The sequence below is a fragment of the Gorilla gorilla genome, chromosome 16 (assembly GCF_029281585.2).
Source record: "Gorilla gorilla gorilla isolate KB3781 chromosome 16, NHGRI_mGorGor1-v2.1_pri, whole genome shotgun sequence".
Taxonomy (NCBI): domain Eukaryota; kingdom Metazoa; phylum Chordata; class Mammalia; order Primates; family Hominidae; genus Gorilla; species Gorilla gorilla.
The window spans coordinates 43,684,475-43,697,182 of NC_073240.2; the positions used below are offsets into that span (position 1 = coordinate 43,684,475).

The 12,708-nt window shown below is 39.6% G+C and overlaps 1 protein-coding gene across 5 annotated transcripts in view; it reads right to left on the reverse strand.

Moving 5' to 3' along the window:
* TTBK2 (tau tubulin kinase 2) overlaps nucleotides 1-12,708 on the reverse strand; it is a 172,989-nt gene that overhangs the window by 127,175 nt on the left and 33,106 nt on the right. For all 5 annotated transcript variants that reach the window (XM_063698503.1, XM_063698502.1, XM_063698501.1 and 2 more), the window contains one exon: nucleotides 3,557-3,692. In XM_063698503.1, coding sequence (XP_063554573.1) covers nucleotides 3,557-3,692 — 136 coding nt within the window. The remainder of the gene's footprint in view (nucleotides 1-3,556; nucleotides 3,693-12,708) is intronic.

Genomic DNA, 12,708 nt, shown 5'->3' on the forward strand with positions numbered 1-12,708 from the left:
ACTTATGATTCTTTATATTTTGTCCATTAAATAAAACCTAGTGTAGCTTTAAAAACTCATAAACAGTACCAAACAGATTCCTTTCTAACTAAGGACTGGTAGAGGTAGCTTCATGTTTTACCTCACAAAAAACCTTACCAAATGACAGAATAAAACATCTAGGCTGAAGTAAATGTTCTTGCTTCTTAGTCTATTTCTATTCCTATAATGCCATTTAAACATTAATACAGCATTTTTTAATTGGCCTGACAAAGCCCTAAGAAATTATCAAGGTTTATGAGGCAAAGAGACAGAGGCAGTTTAGTATGATTGGGGTACACAGATTACAAGAAGAATAGAGGTAAGGTCTGTGGAAGATTGTATTTTCCAACGATAGGCACAACAATATCATCAATTCCTGCTCTTCTTCAATGTGAAGAAAACCTTTCACACTGATGAAAACAGTATGACCTTGCTACTCCCCCACCAAGAGGTAGAGTCCATTTTCCCCTTAACTGTTTTCATCAACAGAATAGGGCAAAGTGACACTCTGCCAGCTCTGAGGATTGCCCTTAACCAGCCTGGGAGCTTCCATTTCCTGTCTCTTGAAAGCTAGCTACCATGTAAGAAATGGTACCATCTGGCCAGGCGCAGTGGCTCACATCTGTAATCCCAGCACTTTGGGAGGTCAAGTCAGGTGAATCACCTGAGGTCGGGAGTTCCAGACCAGACTGGCCAACATGGCAAAACCCCGTCTCTACTAAAAATACAAAAATTAGCCAGTGTGATGGCGCGTGCCTGTAATCCCAGCTACTTGGGAGGCTGAGGCAGGAGAGTCGCTTGAACCCGGGAGGCGGAGGCTGCAGTGAGCTGAGATCACGCCTCTGCACTCCAGCCTGGGCGACAGAGCAAGACTCCGTCTCAAAAAAAAAAAAAAAAAAAAAAAAAAAAAAAAAAAAAGAAATGGGACCATCCTGAGAAGCCACAGCCACATGGAGATGCCCTAGAAAATGAGCCACCAGGTTGGGGGTTGGGGGTTGGGGGTGAAGAGCTAAGGACCTCAAGATACCAGACAAGTGAGTGAAGAAACCATGTATAAATGGATCCTCTAACCAAAACAATCTTCCTAGTGCCACATGGTTAAGAGACAAATCACCCAGGCAAACTCTTCCCAAATTCCTACGTCACAAAACTGTAAGCTAAATAAGCCTCTAAATTTTGATGTAGTTTGTTATATAACAATAAATAACTAAAACACCATCCATAACAATGAGCTTGTCATTTTTTTTTAACTAAAAATGCCACTATGCCCTACCAAATTTTGGAGATAAGTTGCTCAGATATATTAGTTCTAATTACCAGGACAAGGGAACCATGCCAATCAAGAGTTTCACTTGTCGCGTTTTGATATGTCCACTGGAGAACAAACCAGCCTTAACACAGTGCTTACTATAATCCTCTCACCAAAGCAACACTCATGTCTGACTTACATAAAAGATTAGCAACTGCTGAATCTCCCTGCACTAGTCCATGATAATGACATAGTTTTCTTATATTTGGTCAAGTAAATTTTCAAAGCCTACTGACTTACCTAATCAGTAAAACACATTGTACCATACAAATAAAAAATAAAAATTCTATTTCTAAAGGGTCTTCTTTTTCCAATCTGTTCATAGATTAAGGAAACCATTAAAATAGCTTTGTGAAACCTACTAATGGAAAAAAATTTTGGTGGACTGTGTAGCAATAAAAAAATATTTAAATATATCCCAAACAAAAATAGTTCCTTTAAGAAACAAGTAGTATTAGAGAGATGGCAGATTCCAGGTCTAGGAAAAGAAAGCCATTGAAAGATGATTAGGATCCTGTCAAAAGAACTCAGAAGACAATGTGAAGTGTGTCCCCTTAGTCAAATAAGACAATTTAAACATTTATAAGGATAACTACCATTCACTGAAACACATCAAATTTGTTTAAATCCATGAATTCTTAATTATACTAAAAAAACAAATCTAATTGATCACTTTGGAGAATGGCAAGAAACCAATTCATTGTTTTGAAAACTGGTAAATTAAAAAAGAGAAGCAAGTATTTATCTTGTTTTCCTAATCAAATTGTACCTCAAGATAATCAAATAATTGATGATAAAAAACTTGTCCTTATAGATACATTTCAACTAATAAATGAATTATGGAATATCACCAATCTGCAATCCCTAAGTAATAGACCTAGGTAATGATCATCAATAGTGTTAACACCACAAAAAAGATAGACAGATGGACAATAAGATATTATATGCCTCCTAGTGAAGGCTCACAATAACATTTATGAAAAAAAGATGTCCCCATCTCAAAACAAATCTAAAGTCAGATCTAATCAAGCCTGTAGATACAACTACCAATTTACATGAAATACACAAGACAGAGAAATGTGTTAACCCCAAATGGAAGCAAATAGCAAAATCCAAACCATGGGAAAGTCTACAGACAAATCACCTAATTTCTTCAGTAAATAAATTGTAAGGAAAAAAAAAGAGCAATAAAAAGGAAGGAACCTAGAAATGAAAAGAAAAGTAATGGCAACTAATTACAATATCCAGGTTTTATTTGGATCTTGATTCAGGCTATTCAAAATACTTTACAATCAGGAGAATGTGAAAACTAAAACTGTATTTGGTAATATTAAGAAATGATTACTTTTTTTTAGTACTACTACAGTATTTTATAACAGTAGAAAGTAGCTGAAAAATACTACATGCTAACAGACAAAATGATACACAGTCTTGGGGGAGGAGTCAGCAGGGAAGAAATGATTATTTTTAAGGTATGATAATGGTATTATGATTATGTTTTTAAAAGTAAGTCCTTATTTTTTAGAGATACATACTGAAGTATACACAGAAGAAATGCTAAGGTTAAATATCGCTTCAAAATATTCTGGGAGAGAGATGAAACAAAATTAATCATACATTGATGACTATTTAACTTGAGTCATGAGTACATGGAGGTTCATTATATAAGTCTCTATTTTTTATGTATACTTACAATTTTCCTTAATAAAAAAAAAAAGGAGAGCAGCTCATTGTACTTCCTTTTTTTTCCCGGGTTCACGCCATTCTCCTGCCTCAACCTCCCGAGTAGCTGGGACTACAGGCGCCCGCACCACGCCCAGCTAATTTTTTTTGCTTTTTTTTTTTTGTAGAGATGGGGTTTCATCGTGTTAGCCAGGATGGTCTTGATCTCCTGACCTCGTGATCCGCCCGCCTCGGCCTCCCAAAGTGCTGGGATTATAGGCGAGAGCCACTGCGCCCGGCCAGCTCATTGTACTTTCAAACACTGTATTTTTTTCATCTGTTCAAAAATTTAGTACTATACGAAGCAAGAGTAAGAATTAGGGTATAAACAGAGCTTAATCATAGAAAAATAACTGTAAATAACTGCTTTAGGCATATAAGTAACGTATGTAATATTTCCTAATGAAATGCTATTTTTATCAGGATACCAAAAATTACCCCCCGATATGTATACACACACACACACACACACACACACACACACTCTCTGAGATGTACACTCACCACTTTCCATCTTTCTTTCACTAGGATTCCAACACTCAGGATATCCGGCTGCTCTCCTCCCCCGCTCATTGCAATACACTGATATGGTAGAACAGCTACACAGGCATCCAGTTCCCAAGCGTGGTTTCCATTTAACCTAAAACAACAACAACAAAAAATAGTAGCAGTATTTAGGGTTAACTAATCAACACAAATAACATTCCAGCATCAGGAAGCACTACTAATACTATACACTAATTAGGCTATTTTGTTGGGAAGAAGGGGAAAAAGACCCAGAAACGTTTGATGTGTATTTTTAAAACCACGTATCTTTCTATTACAGATGCCCAGTGAAATAGCTAGGCATTACAAAGACACCGTTAAAACACAGATATTATTTGTAATAACTGAGATTGTTAGATTATAGGGCAAGCATGATGTCAATGGCACTTGAACTAGGTAGACAACTATCCTGAGAACAATATACTGCTGAAAAGACATAGTACCTAATTTACAACTGCTTATAGTTTGTAACTTAGAGCTTAATATCATTAGAGCTAATAATATTTTAATGTTACAAAATGCACAGGAAATAAATACTAACAAATAAAAGAGTTGTTGACCAAACCTCATTCAAGGACATTGTAAGAAAAAGAGGATACTAATAAGATGAACAGCATACCTGTAGAAAATGAAGATATAGCAGAAAAATATGGCCTAAAGGAGATGAAAACTGTAACCAGTCCAGGAATGAGAAAGATACTGATACAGAGTGACTTTCAAGATACACTGTTTAGTGAAAAAGGCAAGACAGTAAAGAGTTTATAGTGTGCTGTACTTTGTAGAAAAAGGAGATAAATGTTGAGTATATTTAAGTATCTGCTTTTGTTTTTTAAAAAGAAAGAAAGAAGAAATAAGCCAAAACTTAATGAAAATGATTGATTCTTTATAGCAGGAGTCAGCAAACTTTTTCAATACAGGTCTAGAGAGTAAATATTTCAGTCTCTAGGCCACATACTGTATTCTCTGTCATAGCTACTCAATTCTGCCACTGCAGCACAAAAGCCAAAGCCATACACAATTATGTAAACGAATGAGTATGGCTGTGCTCCAACAAAATCTTATTTACAAAAAAAAAAAAAAAGTGGGCCAAATTTGGCCTGCAGACTGTTTACCAACCTTTACTCAATAGCAAAAAAAACAGGCCAGGAGTGGTAGCTCACACCTGTAATCCCAGCATCTTGGGAGGCTAAGGCAAGAGGGTTGCTTGAGCCCGGGAGTTTGAGACCAGCCTAGCCAACATAGGGAGATCCCGTCTCTACAACAAATTTAAAAATTAGGCAGATGTGGTTGCACGTACTCATAATCCCAGCTACTCAGGAGTCTGAGCGGGGAGGATCACATGAGCCTGGAAGGTTGAGGTTGCAGTGAGCTGTGAAGGTGCCACTGCATTCCAGCCTGGGTGACAGAAGAAGATCCTGTCTCAAAAAAAAAAAAAAAAAAGAAAAGAAAAGAAAAAAAGGATGGAAGGGATAAGAAAGAAAGCCAGACTCCTGTGAATGCATCTCGTGATATAGTTTTGATTTTTGAACCATGTAAATGTTTTACATATGATTTAAAAAAAGTTCTAAACTCCAAATTCCAGAAAGGACCGTAACAACAAGTAATCATCAGAACTGGTGTTAAACCCATCCTAAGCCCATCAAAGGAAGCTTTGAATGAATGATATCACTTCAGCAAGTCACCAGTCAGCAACAGCCACAATTCATAACCACATTTACATAATACAAGGTCAATCAATTCCTAAATACTCCTACTTCACCAATCCCTGAACTCCATAATTCCTCAAATCCTATTTAAGACCAGCAGTTTCTTTTCTTTTTTCTTTTGAAACAAAGTCTTGCTCTGTCACCCAGGTTGGAGTGCAGTGGTGCAATCATAGCTCATTATATCCTTGAACTCCTGGGCTCAAGCAATCTTCCCATCTCAGCCTCCCAAGGAGCTGGGACTACAGGCATGCACTACCATACCTGGATAACATTGTTTGTTTGTTTATTTTTAATAGACAGGGTCTCACTATGTTGCCCAGGCTTGTCTCAGATTCATGGCCTTGAGTGATCCTCCCACCTCAGCCTCCCAAAATGGTGGGATCATAAGCATGAACCACTGCACCTGGTCAGGCAGTTTGTTTCATTCACAGAAATTATGTCCTACAATTATGGCTCTCCCTTGTATATCGCACAATAAATTTAGCATTTTGTTCAGAAAATGAATGATGGAATGTTCAAGAGACAAAAATTTTTAAAAAACACTAAAAATAAAGGACAATCTCTAAAAATTCAAAACAAACTGAAACCAGTAATCTACTGCAATCTGTTCCCCAAAAACCTATGGAACTAAAAAAATTAAAAAAAAAAATAAACCATTGCATCCATTGCATACTGAGTTTGTGCCATAGTCACACAGAAAACAATTACTTCAGCTGGGCATGGTGGCTCATACCTGTAATCCCAGCACTTTGGGAGGCCAAGACAGGCAGATCTCTTGAGGTCAGGAGTTCGAGACCAGCCTGGGCATTATGGCAAGACCCTGTCTCTACTAAAAATACAAAAATTAGGCAAGGCGTGGTGGCAGGTGCCTATAGTCCCAGCTACTCAGGAGGCTGAGGCAGGAGAATGGCGTGAACCCGGGAGGCGGAGCTTGCAGTGAGCCAAGATTGTGCCACTGAGAGCAAGCCTCCGTCTCAAAAAACAAAAACAAAAACAAAAAATCAACATTTTCCACAGAATTTAAATAAGACTCAAATTTAAAAAAAAAAAAAAAACTTTTAATGTTGAGCATACAATCCAAAATTACCAAGCACACAAAGAACCAAGAATATCTCAATTTACATACGAAAGCACAATCAATAGATGCAAATGCCAAGATGACACAGATTTAGGACTTATCAGGAAAAATATTCCAAAAAATAAAGGTGAACACCCTAGAAATGAATAGAAAGATATAAAGTCTCAGTAAAGAAATGAGACATAAAGAAAGAAATTAAAATTTTAGGCCAGGCGCGGTGGCTCATGCCTGTAATCATAGCACTTTGGGAGGCTGAGGCAGGCAGATCACAAGGTCAGGAGTTCGAGACCAGCCTGGCCAACATGATGAAACCCCATCTCTACTAAAAATACAAAAATTAGCGGGCGTGGTAGTAGGTGCCTGTAATCCCAGCTACTCAGGAAGCTGAGGCAGGAAAATCGCTTGAACCCAGGAGGTGGAGGTTGCAATGAGCCAAGATCGCACCATTGCACTCCAGCCTAGGCAACAGAACGAGACTCTGTCTCAAAAAAAAAATAAAAAATTTAGAAGTGAAAAATACAGTAAATGAAATTTTAAAATTTCACTGGATGGGGTCAATAGAAAAATGGCAGTCTCAGAGCAAAGAGTCAGTAAACTGGAAGATAAATCTATAGCAATTACGCAATGTGAAGATAAAAGATTTTTATAAATGAATATAGACCCCAGGGACTAGTGGGACAATACCAAAAATTCTAATATTTGTGCCATTAGAGTCGAAAAAGAAGAGGTAACAGTTTAGGACAGAAAAAAATAAAAAAAATAGCTAAAACTTCACAAATTTTGTGAAGGAAAAAAACAACAGATTGAGGAAGCTGACTGAATACAATAAGCACAACACACACACACACAAAAACAACTCTTAAACATATCATAACCAAACTGCTGAAAATTAAACAGAAAAAAATATATACTTAAAAATAACTAGAAAACAGCCAGGCACAGCAGCTCACACCTATAATCCCAGCACTTCGTAAGGCCGAGGCAGGCAGATCACCTGAGGTCAGGAGTTCGAGACCAGCCTGGCTAGCATGGTGAAACCTCATCTCTACTTAAAATACAAAATATATATATATATATATATTAGCCAGGTGTGGTGGTGCATGTCTGTAATCCCAGATACTCGGGAGTCTGAGGCAGAAGAATCACTTGGACCCAGGAGTTGGAGGTTGCAGTGAGCCAAGATTGTGCCATTGCACTCCAGCCTGGACAACACAGTGAGACTTCATCTCAAAATAATAATAACAATAATAATGATAACTAGATAAAAATAATATATTACTTATAGGGTAACAATGATTTGACTGACTGCGGATTTCTCATCAGAAATCATAAAGGCCAACAAGAAATAGAAACACGTATTTAAAGTACTAAAAGTAAAGAACTGTCAACCCACAATTCTATATCCAGAGAAAATATCCTTCAGAGATAAGGACATTCTCAGATAAAGGAAAATTAAGACTATGTGTTGTCAGCAGACCTGCTCTTAAAGAATTGTCAAGGAAAGTTCTTCTGAGAAAAGCGTAATTATAATACAGAAAAATCTGGAATAACAGCAATGGAGGAAGAGCAATAGAAATCCAGGGAAGTATAAGAGCCTGATTTTCTCCTCTTGAGTTCTCAAAAATATGCTTGCAAGTTAAAGGCAAAAATTAAAAACTGGCTGAAGGGATTTCCAATGTAAACAGATATAACACTACTCCAAAAAAAAGGTAGAGGGCTGGGTGCGGTGGCTCACACCTGTAATCCCAACACTTTGGGAGGCTGAGGCAGGTGGATCACCTGAGGTCGGGAGTTCGAGACCAGCCTGACCAACATGGAGAAACCCCGTCTCTTCTAAAAATACAAAATTAGCCAGGTGTGGTGACACATGCCTGTAATCCCAGCTACTCGGGAGGCTGAGGCAGGAGAATTGAACCCAGAAGGTGGAGGTTGCGGTGAGCCGAGATCGTGCCATTGCACTACAGCCTGGGCGACAAGAGCGAAACTCCATCTCAAAAAAAAAAAAAAAGTAGAATGGTAAAGGGACTCATGTAAAGGGACTCATGATTGCGGTTAGGTTTCTGCATTATTTTAGGTAATGTAATATTCATATTATGTAATATTTATATAACATATTTAATATTTAATGTAATAACTCTAAGTAGATGGTAAAAAGTAGATATATCGTAAGCCCTATAGCAACCGCTTTAAAAACCACACAAAGAGATATCAGGAAAAGCAAAAAAAAAAAAAAAATAAAGTGGAATACCAAAACATGTTAAGATAATCCAAAAGTAGGCAGAAAGAAACAGAAGAACAAAAACAAAGGGACAAACATAAAACAAATAATAGAATGGTTGACCTGAATCCAAACTTACCTGTAATTACCTTAAGTATAAATGGCATAAACACACCACTGAAAAGACAGAGATTAGCAGGATAAATATGATTCTATAAGAAACTCACTTCAAAAATAATATGTAGGTTAAAGTGAATATACTTAAATACCACTGAAAATAATAACAATAATAATACTATTATTATGTAGGTTAAAAGAAATGGGAAAAAAGTATACCATGGAAATATTAACAAAAGAAAAGCTGGAGTATCTATTATAATATCTGACAGTGTTGACTTTAGGGCAAAGAAAATCACTGGAGATAAAAAGAGATACAGAACCATGGAAGAGCCAATTTACAAAGAAATTATAAACATGTATGCACCTTAAAAAGACCAACAAAACACATGAAATAAAAATTAATGAACTGAAAGGAGAAACAGACAAATCCGTGGTTATAACTGGAGTAGACAAATCCATAGCTGTAACTGAAGACTTCACTCTTTTCCCAAATAAATAACTAGACAGAAAATTGTCAAGAATACAGAAGCTAAAACAGTACCATTACGGTATAATTGTAAAATATATTTGGTTGTGATATTGTGGCTTATATTAATAATAAGAAATATAAATATTTGGTCTTTGTCCCTGGTTCTTGTTCAGCGCTCATAAAGCCCTTGTAATTTCTGAAGTGACTGGGGTGATAGGAGCATCTTTTGGTATAATATTTGGTTTTTATACTCGGTTCCTGAAATAGCTCCAGATAGATAAAAGATGATAGGAGTGAATTTTGTTATTCATAACAAGCCCCTTTCAACCACATCTGGGATTTTGTTAATGAGGCGACTTTAGGAAACCTTTAAAGATAGACGGCTGGTTGCCAGGGGAACCAACCCTGTGATTAGAGGGCTGGAACTTTCAGCCCCACTCACAAGCTCTGGGGAGGAGAGAGATGCTGAAGGTTAAGTAGATTTCCAATGGCTAATGGTTTAATCAATCAGGCCTTAATGAAGTCTCCATTAAAAACACAAAAGGACAAGTTTTGGAAACTAATAAGTGTCAGGCCTCTGAGCCCAAGCTAAGCCATCATATCCCCTGTGACCTGCACGTATACATCCAGATGGCCTGAAGCAACTGAAGAGCCACAAAAGAAGTGAAAATAGCCTTAGCTGATGACATTCCACCATTGTGATTTGTTTCTCCCCCACCCTTAATAAGGTTCTTTGTAATCTCCCCCACCCTTAAGAACATTCTTTGTAATTCTTCCCACCCTTGAGAATGTACTTTGTGAGATCTATCCCCTGCCCACAAAACATTGCTCCTAACTCCACCACCTATCCCAAAACCTATAAGAACTAATGATAATCCCACCACCCTTGCTGACTCTCTTTTCGGACTCAGCCCACCTGCACCTAGGTGAAATAAACAGCCTTGTTGCTCACACAAAGGCTGTTTGGTGGTCTCTTCACACAGACACGTGAGACATTTGGTGCCGAAGACCTGGGTCAGCAGGACTCCTTCGGGAGACCAGTCCCCTGTCCTCACCCTCACTCGGTGAAGAGATCCACCTATGACCCCAGGTCCTCAGACCAACCAGCCCAAGGAACATCTCACCGATTTTAAATCGGGTAAGCGGCCTCTTTTTACTCTCCAACCTCTCTCACTACCCCTCAACCTCTTTCTCCTTTCAATCTTGGCATCACCCTTCAATCTCTCCTTCTCTTAATTTCAATTCCTTTCATTTCTGGTAGAGACAAAGGAGACACATTTTATCTGTGGATCCAAAACTCCAGCACCAGTCACAGACTCAGGAAGGCAGCCTTCCCTTGGTGTTTAATCATTGCAGGGACGCCTGCCTGATTATTCACCCACGTTTCAGAGGTGTCTGACCATGCAGGGCCACCTGCCTTGGTCCTTCACCCTTAGCAGCAAGCACCGCCTTTCTGGGGGGCAAGTACCCCCCGACCCCTTCTCTTGGTGTCTCTACCCCTTCTCCACTTTCCTGGGGGGCAAGCACTCCCCACCCCTTCTCTCCATGTCTCTACCCTTCTCTTTAAACTTGCCTCCTTCACTATGGGCAACCTTCCACCCTCCATTCCTCCTTCTTCTCCCTTAGCCTGTGTTCTCAAGAACTTAAAACCTCTTCAACTCTCGCCTGACTTAAAATCTAAGCGTTTTATTTCCTTCTGCAATACCGCTTGGCCCCAATACAAACTCGACAGTAGTTCCAAGTGGCCAGAGAATGGCACTTTTGATTTGTCTATCCTGCAAGATCTAGATAATGTTTGTCAAAAAATGGGCAAATGGTCTGAGATGCCTGATGTCCAGGCAATCTTTTACACATTGGTCCCTCCCTAGTATTTGTTCCCAATGAGACTCATTCCAAATCTTTCTTCTTTCTGTCCTATCTGTTCCTTCAGTCTCCACCCCAAGCTCTGAGTCCTCTGAATCCTTCTTTTCTATGGACTCATCTGACCTCCCCCCTTTTCCCCAGGCTGCTCCTCGCCAGGCCAAGCCAGGTCCCAATTCTTCTTCAGCTTCTGCTCCCCCACCCCATAACCCTTCTATCACCTCCCCTCCCCACACCCAGTCTGGCTTACGGTTTTGTTCTGCGACTAGCCCTCTCCCACCTGCCCAACAATTTCCTCTTAAAGAGGTGGCTGGAGCTAAAGGCATACTCAAGGTTAATGCTCCTTTTTTCTTTATCTGACCTCTCCCAAATCAGTTAGCATTTAGGCTCTTTTTCATCAAATACAAAAACCCAGGCCAGTTCATGGCCCGTCTGGCAGCAACTCTTAGATGCTTTACCGCCCTAGACCCAGGCGGGCTAGAGGCTGCCTTATTCTTAATATGCATTTTATTACCCAATCCGCTCCCAACATTAGAAAAACTCCAAAAATTAGATTCCGGCCCTCAAACCCCACAACAGGACCTAATTAACCTCACCTTCAAGGTGTACAGTAATAGAGAAGAGTTGCAACTACTTGACTCTGCTGTGAGAGAAAACCCCAGCCATATCTCTAGCACACAAAAACTTCAAAACGCCTAAGCCACAGCAGTCAGGCGTTCCTTCAGGACTTCCTCCCCCAGGATCTTGCTTCAAGTGCCGGAAATCTGGCCACTAGGCCAAGGAATGCCCACAGCCTGGGATTCCTCTTAAGTCGTGTTCCATCTGTGAGGGACGCCACTGGAAATTGGACTGTCCAACTGGCCCAAGGCTCTGACTTACTCCTTCCCAGATCTTCTTGGCTTAGCAGCTGAAGACACACTGCCCAATCTCCTTGGAAGCCTCAGATGCTTTGGGTAAGTCTTACAATGGAGGGTAAGTCCGTCCCCTTCTTAATCAATATGGACGCTACCCACTCCTCATTACCTTCTTTTCAAGGGCCTGTTTCCCTTGCCTTCATAAGTGTTGTGGGTATTGACAGCCAGGCTTCTAAACCTCTTTATACTCCCCTACACTGGTGCCAACTTGGAAAACATTCTTTAATGCACTCCTTTTTGGTTATCCCCACCTGCCCAGCTCCCTTATTAGGTCGAGACATTTTAACTAAATTATCTGCTTCCCTGACTGTTCCTGGGCTATAGCCACACCTCACTGCTGCCTTTTTCCCCAGTTCAAAGCCTCCTTCACATCCTCTCCTTGTATCTCCCCACCTTAATCCACAAGTATAGGATACCTCTACTCCCTCCTTGGCAACAAATGATGCACCCCTTACCATCCCATTAAAACCTAATCACCCTTACCCCGCTCAACGCCAATATCCCATCCCACAGCACACTTTAAAAGGATTAAAGCCTGTTATCACTTGCCTGTTACAGCATGGCCTTTTAAAGCCTATAAACTCTCCTTATAATTCCCCCATTTTACCTGTCCAAAAACTGGACCAGTCTTACAGGTTAGTCCAGGATCTGCGCCTTATCAACCAAATCGTTTTGCCTATCCACCCCGCGGTGCCAAACCCATACACTCTCCTATCCTAAATACCTCCCTCCACAACCCATTATT